At 41.9% G+C, this 18,552-nt stretch overlaps 1 protein-coding gene across 1 annotated transcript in view; it reads left to right on the top strand.

The window, feature by feature from the left end:
• The first annotated feature begins 911 nt into the window (after positions 1 to 911).
• ZNF536 (zinc finger protein 536) overlaps positions 912 to 18,552 on the top strand; it is a 297,354-nt gene continuing 279,713 nt past the window's right edge. Inside the window, exon 1 of the mRNA XM_055000789.1 lies at positions 912 to 3,081. Within this exon, the coding sequence (XP_054856764.1) occupies positions 912 to 3,081 (2,170 nt within the window). The remainder of the gene's footprint in view (positions 3,082 to 18,552) is intronic.

The following is an 18,552-nucleotide window of genomic DNA, read 5'->3' as shown; positions in this document are numbered from 1 at the left end:
AGAATGATTGCATGGTCATTTAAGGAGATAATTTATACTCCTTTTGACAAGTATCCTTTCCAAATGATGGAGGGACAATTGCTTTGGAACAGAAGGGTTAACTCTTAATCTCAGAGGTTTGCAAAGCTGCAAGTCGCAGTCTCCTTAAAATTTAATATACCTCGTTAATGCTTACTTGCAAACAGTGAAGGATTTTTATGATTATAATCATGTGTTACAGCACCTAGTACTGTTTCTAAGCCGCATACTAATCAGCTTAATGAGATATTACTGCACTTTTTGTTGACTAAAGCAAAATCCCTTTTATTGTTCGAAAGCTTGTCCTTTACTTTATCCCCCCCCAACATTATCGTGTTTTATTGTGTACCAGTAAATATCATGGCATCTCTCCCCCCCACCCCTGTCAAATCATAAAACCATCTTTCTCATTGTAGAATGTGGAATTTATTGAATATGCTTAATGGGACTGAAAGTTTTATAAATGGATTTCTATTTTTGTGCTATTTTTTAAAAAAGGGAAGTGAGTGAGAGGCATAACATTTATCTTTTTATATAGATTAGAACATGTAAACAGGTGCAATTTCACAGGGATGGGGGCTGAAAGAAGACGAAAGCATAAAGCTACTTATTTAACGGCAAGATATTCAAATGGCTAACGTGTTCGTTTTAAAAATCTTAATTAATACATGCAATCAGAAAATATGCAGTGTGATGAAGGCCCTGTATAATTAAGACAAAATGTAATCACAAATGTACCCTATACACTTGACATTTAATATACTTTTTATTGGTTTTGACAGAGATTCTTTTGTATTACGTGTAGCTGAAATATAACAAATTTTGGTAGGTCTGCTGTGATAAAATTAGACTTGCTCAAAACCTAAAATTCTTCTTCGTTTTTCCTCCCAGGGATGGAGGAAGCTAGTTTGTGCCTTGGCGTTTCTTCAGCAGTACCGGAGGCTGACGCCCACCTCAACAGCACCATTCTCAATGGACAGTATTCCATGAGTCAAAAGCTGCATCAGATAACATCCCAGCTAAGTCATGCCTTTCCAGAGCTGCAAAACAGGCAGAATCCTGAGGAAAAGACAGCATCACTCCTAGAAGACAAAAGCCACGTGTCTTTAGCAAACCAGCCAATCAGCAGCCAGATGGCTCTGTTAGCCAATCAGCTTAATAGAGAGGTCGACACCAGTTTGAATGGGAGAGTTGATCTGCAGCAGTTCTTGAATGGACAAAACCTGGGAATTATGTCCCAGATGAGTGACATAGAGGATGATGCCCGGAAGAACAGAAAATACCCCTGCCCCCTGTGCGGGAAACGTTTTCGTTTTAACAGTATCCTGTCTCTCCACATGCGCACCCACACGGGCGAGAAACCGTTCAAGTGTCCCTACTGTGATCATAGAGCAGCTCAGAAGGGAAACTTGAAGATTCACCTGCGCACTCACAAGCTGGGAAACCTTGGTAAGGGCCGTGGGAGGGTTCGAGAGGAGAACAGGCTCTTGCATGAGTTGGAGGAGAGGGCCATCTTGCGGGATAAGCAGATGAAGGGCAGCCTTCTGCAACCCAGGCCGGACATCAAAGCACATCCTCATTCTCAGCCCATGCCCCTCGCCAACTGCAATTTGTCCATGCCCGCTAACCATAGCACCCCGGATATTTCTAACCCCATTCCTTCTCCCAAGCCTGCTAGTGTACAGGAAGAAGTGGTCGCTACCACGGCTGGATTTCGGTGCACTTTTTGCAAAGGAAAGTTTAAGAAACGGGAAGAGCTAGACAGGCACATCAGGATCCTTCACAAACCTTACAAGTGTACTTTGTGTGACTTTGCTGCCTCGCAGGAGGAAGAGCTGATCAGCCATGTGGAGAAAGCTCACATAACTGCCGAATCGGCTCAGGGCCAGGGTTCCAACGGGAACGGCGAACAGTCCACCAATGAGTTTCGGTGCGAGGTGTGTGGCCAAGTCTTTAGCCAAGCCTGGTTCCTGAAAGGCCACATGAGGAAGCACAAGGATTCTTTTGAGCATTGCTGCCAGATCTGCGGGAGGCGCTTCAAAGAGCCTTGGTTCCTTAAGAATCACATGAAGGTCCACCTGAACAAACTGTCTGTGAAAAACAAATCCCCCAGTGACCCAGAAGTACCTGTGTCCATCAGCAGCATGACACAGGAAGCTCATGCCAACTTGTACTCGAGATACTTATCCTGTTTGCAAAGTGGCTTTCTCCCTCCTGACAAAGCCAGTCTAAGTGAGCAGACTCAGGTTTACAATAAAGGAGATTTGCCCATGAAGGAGAGGGAAGTTCTTGGCAAGCTCCTGTCCCCGATTGCTGGCATGGGCCATAGCATTGGTGAAGGGGACAAACATTCTTTACTGGGCTGTCTCAACCTTGTGCCTCCTCTCAAATCCAGCTGTATAGAAAGATTACAGGCTGCCGCTAAGGCTGCTGAGATGGACCCTGTAAACAGCTATCAAGCTTGGCAGCTGATGGCGAGAGGAATGGCCATGGAACATGGCTTTTTGTCTAAAGAGCACCAGATACAACGGAGCCATGAAGACACTTTGGCAAACGCTGGAGTTTTGTTTGATAAGGAGAAGAGGGAGTATGTGTTAGTCGGAGCAGATGGCTCCAAGCAGAAAATGCCTGCTGATTTGGTTCACAGCACTAAAATGGGCAATCAGAGAGACTTGTCAAACAAACTAGACCCTTTGGAAAGCAGTAGAGATTTTCTGTCTCACGGCCTGAACCAAGGACTCGATTATAACATGCAGAGTCACAGTAACTCGAAAGAGAAGCCAACTGAGTGCCCAGACTGCGGCAGGGTTTTTAGAACATACCACCAAGTTGTTGTTCATTCCAGGGTCCACAAAAGAGACAGGAAGACAGAAGAAGAGATCCTTCAAGGGAACCTCGAGGAACGCCGGGGGTCCGGGAGCGATCAAGAGTCTCAGTCGGTCAGCAGGTCGACAACGCCGGGGTCCTCCAATATTACCGAGGAAAGTGGAATGGGAGGAGGTCTGTCACAGACAGGAAGTGCCCAGGAAGACAGCCCACATCCTTCTTCACCTTCCTCTTCAGGTAAGCCAACTTTTTATTTTTTCAGGCGAAACGCCTCATATGGTTCTTTCCAAGCTTTTTTCCCATCTGCAAATAGCAGATTCCCAAGAAAAGTTGTATGTTCTAGTGTGCAAATCCAACAATTGTTTATTGATTTTTTTTTAAAAAAAACCTTCCATTTAACTGTTCTTAACCTTCTATTTATCAGATAATTTAGCTTTTTGTCTGCTATCACAAGTGGAGCATAGCAGTTGGTTTCATGAAACAGAGAGAAACCATGGAAGGGGGGGGATATTTTTCTTCACAATTTTATTTTTTATTCTCATTTTCAGTTTCTCTCTCTTGCAGACCGTCTGCCTCCAAGTGAAATGGACATGTGTAATCTCTTTGCAATGTTAGCTTGAGATGGCTGGGCAGGGTTCATACATAATGCTGAGGCCAATGCTATTCTCCTAGATTATGTACACGCTGTGTTCAGTGGAATCATTTATTTATCCTCGGTATTATTGATTAACATCCTGCGTTTGTTTCGTTATGGAACTCAGGGTGGCATACACAAGACTTTCTGGGAGGTCTCCTGTTCGGGCCGTGATGAAACCGTTCAGGCACTAAACCAAGGTAGCTAGATTGTGTACTCTTCCAACAATGTTGTGAGCCCAGTATACTCAATGTCAAAAATGCTGCTAGGACTTTCAGATGGTACATATTATTGGTTGTTTTTATTCTTATGCTAATTTGGACATTTATATATTTATTTATTTAGCATATTTTAATCTCAGTTTGGATCCCAATAGGGATCCAAAAGCTGCTTAATAAAAATACGATTACCATTTAAATAATTTTAAACAAAAAACCCCACAGGGAAAAGCCAGTTTGGTGTAATGGTTAAGAGTGTGGGACTCTAATCTGGAGAGCCAGGTTTGATTCCCCACTCCCCTACTTGAAGCCAGCTGGGTGACCTTGGGTGAGTCACAGCTCTCTCAGAGCTCTCTCAGCTCCACTCACCACACAGAGTGATTGTTGTTATGGGGATAATAATAACATACTTTGTAAACCACTCTGAGTGGGCATTAAATTGTCCTGAAGGGCAGTATATAAGTCAAATGCTATGATCATTACCATCATCACCATCACCATCACCATCACCATCACCATCATCATCATCATCATCATCATCATCATCATCATCATCATCATCATCATCATCATCATCTAAAGAAGAAATCAAAAGCCAGAAAGTATACAAAACATCCTGAAGTGGGGAAGTATCCACGAGGATAATTCCATTAGGCCACACCTGTGAATTATGGGCTAAGAGGCCAAGCCGAGAGCTCTTTGGCTAGGGTTGCCATTTTACTGGTGAAGGCAAAGGATCTTCTGCCAGTGGTGGTGGAAGAAATGCTTTTTAAAGGTCATTGGGCTGACAGTGTCCTGTCGCTTCCAGGAAAAATCTGGAAGCAATGTCACACCTCTCAAGGAATTATCAGAAACTCTGTGGTAACACCACAGAAAACTTTTCTGGCAATTCCTAGGATGATATGACATCATTTCTGGGTTTTTCCAGGAAGTGATGTCACACTTGTTGCTGATGACCGCTCCTATGCCCCTGCCCTCCCCTGATCCTTTGCTGGTTACCCTAGCTTTGGCTCATGTCCAAGGCTTTGTGTCCCTGCCAGGTGTCTGTAAAGTGCCATCAAGTCACAACTAACTTTTATTGACCCCCAACAAGGGGCTTTCAAGGCAAGTGAGAAGCAGAAGTGGTTCACCTGTACCCTTCTCTGCAGATTCTTCCTTTGTGATCTCCTATTCAAGTACTGACCCTGCTTAGCTTCTGAGATCTGATGAGATCAGGCTGTGCCATCCCATCTTTCCTGCCATAACCAGGCGTTAAGTACCTGCAACAGGAGAGAAAGAAGAACTTAGATCTTGCAAACTGGCAGCCACCTTCCCAAAGTTCCCCCATCCTATGCTTCCACCCTTTTCAAGTAGAGGCATTCAGTCTAAAGACTTCACTTCTCCCTGTGGCCATTCTTGTAATCCTTGTGTTTTAATGGGCCCATGTTTCACAGTTTCACATGATTCTCATTAGAGACAGGCGCAAACTGAAATATGAACCGAAGTTCATCACGAACCAGGCCAGTTCGTAGTTTGTGAACCAGCGGTTTGTGAGAGCTCATTTCTCATGAACTGTGATGAATTATAGCCCGGTTCATTTAGTTCGTATTTCAATTCATCATTGCAGACAGCCTGGCGCCGATCAATCAGTTTCCTAGGCAACGGGGGGAGGTGGGCTTTCTGCAGATGTTCTACTGACCAGGAAGTTACGTTTTCATGAATTGAACAAACTGGTTCACGAACTGGGGCAAGTTCGTGAAAGTTCGTGGTTTGTGAAATGCGAAGAACCACGAACCGCATGGTTCGGAATTTTCCCAGTTTATGCCCATCGCTAGTTCACATGTTCGGGTGGCATCTGTTAAAGACCAGGATTGAAATTAATTGTGGCATGCATGGCATTCCAAACAAAAACCCCATAAGTTCCCTATTAATATTCCTCCACAGAGCATGCATCCCTGAGTTTAAATAAACACAGTGAAGCCAGTAAGTAAAATGAATTTGTTTTATTTCATTGTGTTTAATGTGAACCCAAAAAAACGAAAGGAAAATCATGTTTCATTGAAGCTATCTAAAATATTGAGCTTTCTTGGTACTTAAGAAAAGACAGACAGACAGAAAGAGAGGTAAGATTTCTGGCCTCATCTCTCATTTCTAGACTCTTGAACTAATGGATAGTAAATTGAAAGTTATATCTTCAGCCCTTTTATAACAAAAGCACCTCGCTAATATTGTAATCATTCTGCAGGCCCTAACAACAGAGGAAATCATGCCATAACAAATACTCTGTTACTAATGGCAACATTGATTTCTGCAATCAGCCATTAAGTCTAGAAAATGAAAGACAGTTTGAGAGACCTTAAGGCATTACATTGCCCACTGTTAAAGATCTGGTAGCAGACTGTTGAAGGTAATTCTTTTTAGACTCACCCCCTCCCCTGGTTTCGATAAATATTTTAGCATTGGAGGCAATCCACTGTTACAGTTATTAAGTAGATGCCCGTTTATTTTTGTTGTTCTTGTTCTGCTCCAGTGTCCTCTGTTTCTAAGGCCAGATTAATATAAAAGAAAGTGCGAGTTTGGGGGGCGGTGGCTTATTACAAACCAGTAAAGAAACTCTTAAGACACATAAATCTGCCCTCTGCATTCCGCAGATTCCTATAGTGCTTAATGCTGTTGTTTAAATACCCATGAAACACACTGACTATTCTCAGGACTGTAGCCTCATTTACAATTTATTAGTGGCAAAAACACATTTGAAAAGCCTGTGTAGGATTGAAGGGGAAAGAGGCGAGAGCTAATTTTATACCAGGCAGTTGTTTGGATGGTTTTAAGAGGATTGGAAATCCAATATGACAACATAAAGATTTTTCTTTTGCACACAAGTTGCACTTGTCAACGTTTTAAATTTTATGAGTGATAGCAAAAAAAAAAAAAGTGCTTGTGCTTTCCCCCCTTTTGGGGTATTGGTTATTTGGTTCCCCAAAGGATGCTCACCTGAGGAACATTTCCTCAACACATGCTTTAGAACAAGCAAGTGGCAGAGAAGGGAGATGTTATTTTTGTCATTTTGATTGCTCTTCTCATTTGTTTTGTGAAAGCCACAGGGCAGATGGGGATCCTTTGGGCACCCTCTGCAAGAATTGGGACCAACTCCACTTACCGGATCCTTTCTTTGTCTCCTACTACAGCCTATCTTCCTAGGCTGCTAATTGTAGAAAGGCCATGATTTTTAAGTTTCAAAATGTCTGTTGAGAGTTCATAGCAATATTTTGCAAACTGCTTTGTTGTCTTCATACTGACAACCTGATTTAGTCAATCAAAAGTGTCAATGCAATACTTTGCATTTGAGAAAAAAAACAAGTTTGGGTGTGATGGTGCTCAGAATTCCAGAAGCCCTGTGGTCCGCAGCCTATCATATTCTGGAACTATTAATTCATCATTAATGGTCTGTCTGCCCTGACCTGGATAGCCCAGGTGAGCCTGATCTCATCAGATCTCAGAAGCTAAGCAGGGTCAACCTTGGATTGGATGGGAGACCTCCAACAAAGACCAGGGTTGCAGAGGCAGGCAATGGCAAACCACCTCTGTTAGTGTCTTGCCATGAATGCCCCACCAGGGGTTGCCATATGTCAGCTATGACTTGAGGGTACTCTCCACTCCTCCAATGGTCGGTCTGTTCATAGTAGACGGCTGCTTATCAACAACATTCTTCAACTTTGTGAATGCCAGTATTGTGTCCAAGTGCCCAAACATAATTGATAGATGAGGCAGGCAGGGGCAATCTCTACCATTACATGTTAAAAATGAGTCCAGATCAGGGTATTTATGAGACCCTGGCTGACCCTAGTGTCTTCGGACATCTCCCTCTATTGGATAAGCCAATATTAATGAAGTGGTTTAAGGTTATCAGCCTGAACCATAAGTGAAAGCAATCTATTAAATCTTTAATCTTCTCTGATCACAAATTCATAGAGAGTATTACAATATCTTCCCCTTATGTATTGTCCATACTTTCGAAGTGTCAGCTGCAGTTTTGCAATTTGGTAAATGGATGAGTTTCACTGTTTATGAAGATGGAAGCCTGATAGGCTCAGCAACGTTTATCCCAAACTTGTAAACTTACATACTGGATCCAGTTTTCAATTGTGCGGGTTGGTTGAATAATTTCTAATTGTTTTCTTCGTCGCCTCAGAATGGGAATTTAACATCTGTATGATGAGGCATTTCATACATGCAAGATGCCAAATATTAGAATGTTCACTTCTTCGCCAGATGAAATAATGTATTAATTTAACCTGGAGAAAAGAAAAACAACAACCAGCAACTTCAAAACCTCTTAACCTATTATACAGTTTCCAAAGAAATAGATATCAATCATTTCACAGTTATTGCTACCTGTGAATACAAAGGAGGTCTGTAATTTCAAAAGTTAAAGGAAAAAAACAGTCTCTGAGACAACTACTAAGAAATTACTACCAGTTTCTAAGAACGTAATTTGCATCACTTGTTTCTTTTTTTGTTGTTGCAAACTGGGTCAGTAGGGCCTGAGAAACTATTTTTTTTTCAGACCTTAACCAATGAATTCTTTTTTATATATAAATTGGTGCTCTTAACATGATAGTAGTTCGGAATTCATCATAAAAAAAAACCCTTTATACACAGTGCCTCTTAGAACAGATCTTGAGAAGAAGGCTTACAATGAGTGGCGGAGAAGTCTTAACAAAGACTTCTGCTGTAATTCTTTGCAAGGGAGGATTGGGAGTGGAGTGGCTGTTTTTTTTTTATGTCTAGTTCAGACTGAGAAGAAGAAAGGGTCAAGTTTGGAATCAAACAGTTATTGCAGAGATGTGTGACTGTCACTGGCTCGGCTAATGTGGTATGCAGCTGTTTGTTATGTGAGTAAAAGAATGTTTGAATCACTGAACATGTGAAAACCACTCCGATGAACCAGAAAATGTGTTTGTTCTTTGGCTCTCCAAACTGCTGAGAACTTAACTGAAGATCAGCTGCTAAAACTCGGACCTTTTGACAAATGAAGAGGTCGTATTTTCTAACATCTTTTGGTCTTCATTTTTTTTTATCGCTGTTGTACTCTATTTACAATAGGAAGGGAAGCTAATAGGAAGTGCACGCCAACAGGCAACTTGTTACGCTGTCATTCTGATCCTAACCTTATTATTCGGACTAAGTAGCACCTATTGCTGAACACAGTTCAAGCACATGTTGAAAGCTCATCGCTGAAATTGACACGGCTTAAAAATGGTTCATTTGGGTTGGTTTGTGTCCATCTTCTCCAGATGAAGACTCGAGAATACTTCAGTGTTCATGCTTATAGCTCCCTCTATGAGCAAAACCTGATAACCAGTCGACATACAGCACAAGGATCAAATACCACAATTAAGACAGCCAGTTATCTGAGTTGGCTTCTGGGATTGTGTATTAAAACAAGTTCAGCCAGATTTTGCTTAGGAGTTGACTCACAGAATAATTAAAACTTAATGTAGTAAGAAATGATACCGTTTTGTTATCCCGAGTAGGATACTACCTTCTGCGTTTGCCTATAATTTTGGTGAGGAGATAATTGAAGTCTTGATGGTAGGAAAGGGGTAATTGAATGCACTGACCCTCCAGTTCATTAAATAAAGTAAGCCAAGTTGTGTGATCAATGAAAGCACAAATATATCTATATCCATATATCTGTATAGATATAGATATGTATGCATGCTTTTTTTAAAAAAGGAAGGAAAATAAAATACTGTTAACTATAATAATTTATTCTTGTCCACAGCACTTCATGTTGACTTTGGCACCAACTGTTTGATCAGCTGGTTTGGAATCTTTTCAGTATCTCTGTTTCCCCCCCCCCCCCATGGCACAGAACTCCTTCTTAAATAATGCATTTCAGCCTATATTTATGCCCATTGACAGAGTGTAGAAAAAAGCTTTTATGCTGGACAGCACAGCAAAGACACAGGATAGAGAATGATATGATGCTTGCTTTCTTTCTTTCTTTCTTTCTTTCTTTCTTTCTTTCTTTCTTTCTTTCTTTCTTTCTTTCTTTCTTTCTTTCTTTCTTTCTTTCTTTCTTTCTTTCTTTCTTTCTTTCTTTCTTTCTTTCTTTCTTTCTTTCTTTCTGATAATCATCAAATGCTGTATGTGAACAAAAAGGCCAAAAAAAAATTAAGTCTGAGGATTAAGATCTTCATTTTTTTTTTTTTGCTTGTGCATTCCAATTGTTCTTAAAATATTTGGCAATGTCAATTAGTAACCGAGCAGAGTTAGCTGATGAACACAATTTTCCACTAGACTGAGCACCCTATTGTAGTCGAGCTAACAGCAGATTTCTGAGGTCATTATCATTCTCTGGTAGCTTTGCCCAGCTGCTTCGTGCTGCAAAAGCCAAACTTTATACTCGAGCTTTGGGATGGCACGCAGCAACAGGGGGCTGGGAAGGGAGGAGTGGGAAGTTGGGTAAGAAGCTAAAAAAAAAAAAGTCATTACCATCGGAGGAAAGAGAATGTCAATGTACCGAGGTGTTTTGAGGGAATCTTGTTATTAAGCCGCTCTCCCTTTCTCTTTTGGTTGGCCTCTTTTCTCTGTGATCCTGTTTTAATCTTTGAAATGAAAAGGCTGAGGTGGCATTGTTCTTTTTTTATTTTCTTCACAAGCTTCTATTGTTGGAGTTATAAAAATAGAATGCTTCCTCCTGAAATAACCACCTTTCTTTGAATTTGTTCCTTCTTTTACACAGTGTGTTCTTCAATGACAGTTGCACATCTTTTGCAAGTTTTTTGGATTATAAATAATAAGAATAAGAAGAATAACATTTAATTTATATACCGCCCTTCAGGACAACTTAACACCCACTCAGAGCAGTTTACAAAATGTGTTGTTATTATCCTCACAACAGCCACCCTGTGAGGTAGGTGGGGTTGAGAGAGCTCTGAGAGAGCTGTGACTGACCCAAGGTCACCCAGCTGGCTTCAAGTGGAGGAGTGGGGAATCAAACCCAGTTCTCCACATTAGAGTCCTACCTCTCTTGACCACTACACCAAACTATACCAAGCTCAAGGGTGTATGCCTGTTGGTGGTAGCTGAGTCACAGAGGAGGAATATAGGTCACAGGAGACTCTCTGGTAATGAAGGTCCACTGGGAATCTTGTCTAGGTACTGTTCCCTTAATCCACATGTTCTTATGATGTGTTGACCTTCATGATATCCCAGTCAATAGCAATGGGGTTCAAATATTGGTAGGTCCAACAGGATCCAGGAGAGCCAGTTTGGTGTAGTGGTTAAGAGCACAGGACTTTAATCCGGAGAACCGGGTTTGATTCCCCCCTCCTCCACTTGAAGCCAGCTGAGTGACCTTGAGTCAGTCACAGCTTCTAGGAGCTCTCTCAGCCCCACCCACCTCACAGGGTGTTTTGTTGTGGAGATAATGATAACATACTTTGTAAAGCGCTCTGAGTGGGCATTAGGTTGTCCTGAAGGATGGTATATAAATCAAATGTTGTTGTTATCCTTGTTGAAGTGGCAATGGTCACCAGTTTAGGTGGCTTTAAAAAGAGAGCAGGTGGCTTTAAAGGGAGATCAGACTGAGGGCCAAGCTACACATGACGAATGACACTTGAACGACAAGTGGATTGAGTGGAGGGCAAGTGAACAGGGAGAAATACACTTGCTGTTCAAGTGTCATTCGTCATGTGTAGCTTGGCCCTTAGTGGCTACTAGTTAATTAACTCAGGGCCAAGCTACAAGTGACAAATGACACTTGAATGGCAAGTGTATTTCTCCCTGTTCACTTGCCCTCCACTCAATCCACTTGCCAGGCAAGTGTCTTTCGTCATGTGTAGCTTGGCCCACATTCATGTACTGTATTTATATCCCACTTTCTCTCCAGTGGAGCCCAAGATGGCTTACATTACTTCCTCTCTCCTCCATTTCATCCCTGCCACAATACAGTGAGGTAGATGAGGCGCAAGGTCACCCAGCAAGGCTCCATGGAAGAGTAGGGATTCAAACATGGTTCTCCTGGATCCTAGTCTGACATTCTAACCCCGTTGGCTCTTTTCTCTTGTTGTGTGGTGTTATGGTGACTAAAGGGAAGATTCACGTTTAGATGCAGTAAACCAGTGCTAGGAGGCGATATCGGAGGTGGCCCAAGCCTCTGTGCCTTGTCTGTTGGCCTCCAGAGCAACTGGCCGGCCTCTGTGTGAAATAAGAGTGCTGGAGTAGACAGTCTGACCCAGAAGGGCGGTGCTTAGATTCTGATCCTTAATCTCAACGGGCGGAGATCTCTACCTCAGTGCTAATCCTTAGTCGAGATCTCACTTTTAGAACAATTTCGTTCTAATTTGTGCGACCCTTTAAGCGGAAGTATAGCTGGATTACTCGGCAAGTGGTATAGCATCATGATCCATCGGTAGAACCTTCTTTTTACCATATGTGGTGGACGTGTGAAAAAGCCAAACTTTTTTGGTCTAGGATTTATGCAGAAATGTCATTAATTATGAAAAGTAAAATGTTGAAGAGCCCTGAACTGCTACTGTTAGGACTGAATATGGAAAAGGTCAATGTAAAGGACAGGAAACTGCTATTTTATATGACGGTGGCAGCAAGATTACTATATGCATAATATTGGAAGCAAGAAGAGATACCAGAAATTGAAGATTGGATTCAAAAACTATTGTACATGGCGGAGATGGATAAAATGACAAGAAAGTTGAAAGAGCAAAATCCAAGTGAATTTTTGAAGGACTGGGGAAAGTTTAAAGGCTATTTGGAAAATAACTGGGACGTGAGAGGACAACTGTAGTCTTTGGATAACTACTAAAATTTATAGAGATATGTATGAACTTTACCTTTAATATTAGGGACAAATATTAGAATAGAGACAATGATAAGAAATAAAGAGGTTATAGTGCTGCTGGGGGTCTAAAAAGAAAAGGGGGAGGGGGAAGGGGGTGGGGACATATATATATATATATAAAGGGGTAATTACAGTAATATTATGTAGTATGGAATATATATGTCAACCTACTCAATAAAAATCTTTATCAAAAAAAAAATCCATTGGTGGGACCCACCACACTAACCTAGTAGTTTTTGTGGTGGCCATGTAAATGTACGGCTGAACAATCAGTTGACCTTTGAATACCCGTTTCTTAGGAGGAAACACCTCCCTGCTCCGCTGATGGGCTTGCTAGAGACATCTTGCTGGCTGCTATGAGGAATGGGATGGTGGACTACATATTCTGCCTAGTCAGTTCTGAGAAGGTTCTTCTTATGTTCTTATCATCCATTACTGCAGGCTCAGCATTCACCTTAATGAGAAACGTTCACTTCATTTTTTCCACGCTGCTCTTGAGGACCCCATCTTTTCCTTTCCAATGTCAACTTTTTCTTCTGGTTTAAAGCTCTGATTTTTGATCTCCTGGCTTACACAGTTCCACCCCCCCCCCCCCCGCAGCTCATTAGTGATTTATTGCATCCCAGTTTGCACAGTCCTTTAGGCTTATTTTGATATCTGGGTTACTGGGGTAATAGTGAGTACTCATCCTAAAGTTATCGGGGGTCCCAGGGGCCAAAATGGGGGGACAGTGAGGTACTTACCCTCCGTGCACGCATTTCTCCCACACTCCCCCGTCGTGCCAGAACATGTTATCATTTCCCAATGTGACGGAGGAGCTGCAGGTGCACCGAAACCCAGTTCGGCTAAAAATCGCTGGGTAATTTTTACTTAGCTGGGCTTCAGTGTGCCCTGTGGCTCCTCCATCGCTGGCATGAAGGGGGAGCGTGGAAGAGTGTGCACGCATTTCTCTCCCTCCTCATGCCTCCCCCCGATGGTCAGGTGAGCAGAGCTGGGGGCAACAGGTGGGCAGTAGGTGAGGTGGGCAAACCTAGTTCAACCTTCAGCAAAGTGATCTGTTTTAACGTGCCCTCATCCTGCAAAGAATTGTCATCCTGGCCTCGGTTACCTCACTTCCTGTAGTGCGCACAGTTGCAAGCATGGTGACTAGTTCCCCTTATTAAACTCAGGAGACACTCTAAGAATGAGTCATCCAGGCATTTATATCAGAGGTCCAGTCAAGGTTTTTAACTAAATTAAACTCTTCAAGCTTTCTTTATTAACTAGAGCTGCAGCAGACAGAAATAGAGAATCCTAGAAATAGAGAATCCTATTTTTTTTTCCCAGAGAGAGACAATTTATGCCAGGAAATAATTAAGAGTGTTAAATTTTAAAAGCAGCAAGCAGTGATCCCTGGGTTGCTTTGATTGGCAAAATATTCTCTTGAGGAGATGACAAACATTTTTTTTGAATTAAAATAATATGTATGAATTGTAGGCTGGTTCTTTAAATTATCTTTTCTTTTTCTTTTTGCTGGCCTCACTTGGTGTCAGGTTGAGTGAGATGCAAAGCTGCCCTTCTTTTAAAGCTCAGCTGTTATAACTGAGCACCATATGCAGCTTTTGAATCCCTGATACGGAACAACGTACATGCTGCTCCGTGTTTGCAAGAGATTTGCAGAAGCTTGAGTTGTGTGTATTAAAGCTGTGTACATCTAGACATTTGGGAAAGTACTTACCGCAAAGCTGCCGGGGGTGCAGGCTATACTAATAACCTGGCCAGGGTTCAGCACTTCTAGCAGCTTATAAGACAACAGTCTATATCAGGTGTTTACTCTCCTGGTTGCCACATTTGCCCTTGGTTCAGCACTTTATTCTTACAGAACAAGGCTCAATTATGTAAGGACGAAAGAAATTGGTCTTGTGGGGTCAGACTAAAAGGTCTATTCCTCTCTCCCAAGCATTCTGTTTCCCACAGTGGCCAGACTGATGTGCCTCGGAAGTTCACAAGTACTTCATCTTGGCAAAATAGAAAAGAGTCCAGCAGCACCTTTAAGACTAACCAACTTTACTGTGGCATAAGCTTTCGAGAACCACAGTTCTCTTCGTCAGATGCATGGAGGGTATGAAGAAACTGGTAAGATATATATACCCTCCATGCATCTGACGAAGAGAACTGTGGTTCTCGAAAGCTTATGCTACAGTAAAGTTGGTTAGTCTTAAAGGTGCTACTGGACTCTTTTTGATTTTGTTACTACAGACTAACATGGCTAACTCCTCTGCATCTTGGCAAAGTAATCTCTGGTTGTTTGTCTCCTGACTGGGTTACTAATGTGCAGATGTAGTACTGGTGATGGAGACTTCCACATCTGGGACTGCCAGGTCTCCTGTTCGAAGTTTCTGCCGGCAGCACTACTCACTCGCCAATGCAAGAGGAGAGGCCCAGGGAATAGGCCCATGAGGCATAAAACCTCCCAGCCAGTGACATCATCATGCCCGGCAGCGGCCATATTCCCACGCTTCACAGGGGCCTGAAGACACCCCTGGTAAGTGCCAGCCCCCCCCCCCAGAGGACCTGGCAACCTTATCCATGTCGGTATTATAGTTTACATTTGGATTAGGGTTGCCGGAAAGTGCCTAGTGAGAAGGCTGTTGGTGTGGATGGGGGACATGCTGCCAGCATCGTATCATTTCTGGTGTAGATATATAACCCATTAGAATTTCCGGTGACTCCTGCAGCTACCCTATGTTACTTGAAGTTTTTTTTAATTAAAGTGATGTGATGCTGCACACAACACTGATTTTTTTTAAAAAAACTATCCCTGCTTAGCTTTTGAGATAGGGATAGCCTAGACCTTCCAGGTCAGGGAACTTTTAAAATATATAACATAAAAACAATTAAAAGCAACAATTAAAAACACACATACAATTAAAATAGATACAGAGATGTGTGTATTTTCCAGGTCAGGGAACTTTTAAAATATATAACATACAAACAATTAAAAGCAACAATTAAAAACACACACACAATTAAAATAGATACACAGATGCGCGTATTTTCCAGGTCAGTGAACTTTTAAAATATATAACATAAAAACAATTAAGAGCAACAATTAAAAAAACACACACACAATTAAAATAAATACACAGATGTGCATATTCAGACAGTTATGTTATTACATTAGTAATCCATGAATCAGACCTAGGAGGGAATTTTCAGTGCAATCCTGTGGAGAGTTACTCCAGTCTAAGCCCATTAAAGTCAATGGCCTTAGACTGGAGTAACTCTTCATAGATTGCCCTGCTAATGTAGTTCCTCTGAAGAGCCCTGACCTGGATAGCCCAGGAGAACCTGATCCCATCAGACCTCAGAAGCTAAGCAGGGTTGGCCTTGGTTAGTAATTGGATGGGAGGCCTCCAACGAAGACCAGGTTTGCAGAGGTAGGGCCAAGCTACACATGACGAATGACACTTGAATGGCAAGTGGATTGAGTGGAGGGCAAGTGAACAGGGAGAAATACACTTGCTGTTCAAGTGTCATTCGTCATGTGTAGCTTGGCCCGTAGACAATGGCAAATCACCTCTGTTAGTGTCTTGCCATGAAAACCCCACCAGGGGTCGCCAGAAGTTGGCTATGACGTGAACGTAGGATTTCATTTCCTCTGAAGAACTCAGGGAGGCCTATATGCTTCTCTCCCCTCCTCCATTTTATCCTCAGAACAACCCTGTGAGGTTAGGCGGAGAGACGGTGACTGGCTGAAGGAATAATTGGTGAACATCCATATAATGATGAACGTCAGCCGCACAGTGCTACTAATAGACACAAGTTCAAGTATAAAGATTTCCTATTTAAATTTTCAATACTAGTTATTTAAGGACATTACCAAAAATACTTCACTGTCACCATATGATACTTCTATATATAGCAACTGTGAATCAGATACCTACTGGATAAAGCATTTTTAAAATAGCGCTTATAATATATTCATGCTTAGCAATCCACTAGGATTTTTTTCAAAAAATCAGTATTGCGTGTTTGTCTTGCCATAGAAGCACTGTTGTGTTGAAAGAGCCCTAAAGATCAGGTTGGAGTCTCATCAAATACTGGTTAGTCCCAGTGCAGTGAACTTCAAGTGTTGAAAGAGCTTCATATGTAATATTCCTCCTTCCTGCCCTATGTTTTAATTGTTGTTTTTATGTCTTGGTGTGTATTTTAGCTCTGGATTTAATGATGTGTTTTTGGTTTTGATGGTTTTAAAATATGGTTTTATTAAGTACGTTTTAATTTGTGAGCTTTCTTGGTGGTCCTTGTAAGAGCAGAAAGGTGAGATATAAATTTTGTGAAATAAAATAAAAATCTCAGTAGTCCTCCTGACAAGGGTCTTGTGTTTTATTCCTGTGCCAATGGATGTGAAGCCAAACTGAAAGAACAGTTACTTGCTGAAGCATACGCGTTTATTTATTTCATTTGTAGCCCTTCTTTCTCACTGACACTCAAGGTGGATTACAAAATGGTAACTAACTATAATTAGATCAAGATAGGTAGCCGTGATAGTCTGTCTATAGCAGTAGAAAAGAGCAAGAGTCCAGTAGCACTCGTAAAACTAACAAAATCTGTGGTAGGGTGTGAGCTTTTGTGAGGCACAGCTCACTTCTTCAGATACCTGTGAGCTGTGACTTACGAAAGCTCATACCTAGTCTTATAGGAGCTACTGGACTCTAACTATGATTAGTTTGTGAAACTAAGATTTAATTCATAGAGGATTATTCAGACCTGATGATAGTTTCAGGTGGGTAGGTGTGTTGGCCTGCAGTTTAAAATGAAGGGAGCTTTGACTCTCAAAATCTTATTCTCTAGAAATCTGGTTGGTCTTTAAGGTGCTACTGGACTCAAATCTTGCTCTTCAAACCTGGTTTGCCTTGCACAGTATTGGGATGCTTCATCTCCTTCCCTTCAGGACCTTGTTTGGGATCCCTGCCTGCACTGTGGCACAGACTAGGGATGCTGCTAACCTCCAGGTGGTAGCTGCAGATCTTCCAGAATTACAACTAATCTCCAGGCAACAGAGACCAGTTCCCCACTGAGATCCCTCCCCTCCCAAACCCCACCCTCTCCAGGCTCCACCCCCAAATCTCCAGGAATTTCCCAACCTGGATCTGACACCAATATACAATACGTGTTTAAGACAAAATACATACATTTGTTCCTTACGCAAAACCAAAGTTGACTACCTGTGGTTAATAATTCAGCTGAAAACCATGATTTCAGATCCTAGCTTGACATCCCTTGGTGGTAAAAAGTGCCATCAAGTAGCTGACTTATGTTGACTCCTGGTGGGTTTTTCAGGGCCAGAGACAGGGGTGGTTCGCCATTGCCTGCCTCTAAATAGTGACCCAGGACTTCATGGTAGTCTCCCATCCAAGTACTAATTCTTCCTAGTTCTGATGGGATTGGGCTAGTCTGGACTATCCAGGTAAGGATGATGTATTTTTAATAACCATAATTGGTGGAATGATCCATGCTTGGATAGTCAGACTAACCAGAGTTAGTTTAACTAAGGCATGATTTCATGAGATGCCTGAACTACACCGGTGAGTTTGGGTCTGAAACCCAATTTGACCTAGAGACTTCAAAACTCAAACTATTGCCCTCTGTACCCGCTGCATTCCCATCTCGGCCTCATCGGCTTTATCAGATGGCATTCTCGTTGAGCATTAACTACGCTTCAACTTATTTCTTTTATGTCGACTGAAAAATAATAATTGTATGGCAGGAATAATCTCTGAATGCTGTTGATTTAAGTGTGTGTCCTCAAAGTTCAATGTGTTGTTGAGGAGAAGAAATTAGTGCGGAAACAGTGTGAAAGTCAAAAATGGTCGAGTGGCATGGTCAGAGTCTTTCGACGATTATGCGGTCATCTGGCTCTGGGACAGAATTTATACATTATGTTCAGTTCTCCGACAATTTTTTAAAAAAGAAACAGAAGGCAGCTGCTGGGACTGTGATCTAAATGGAGAGACTTGAAGAGA

The sequence above is a fragment of the Eublepharis macularius genome, chromosome 16 (genome assembly GCF_028583425.1).
Source record: "Eublepharis macularius isolate TG4126 chromosome 16, MPM_Emac_v1.0, whole genome shotgun sequence".
Lineage (NCBI taxonomy): Eukaryota > Metazoa > Chordata > Lepidosauria > Squamata > Eublepharidae > Eublepharis > Eublepharis macularius.
Note: the sequence above shows the minus strand (reverse complement) of the source record. Positions and strands in the feature narration are given on the sequence as shown.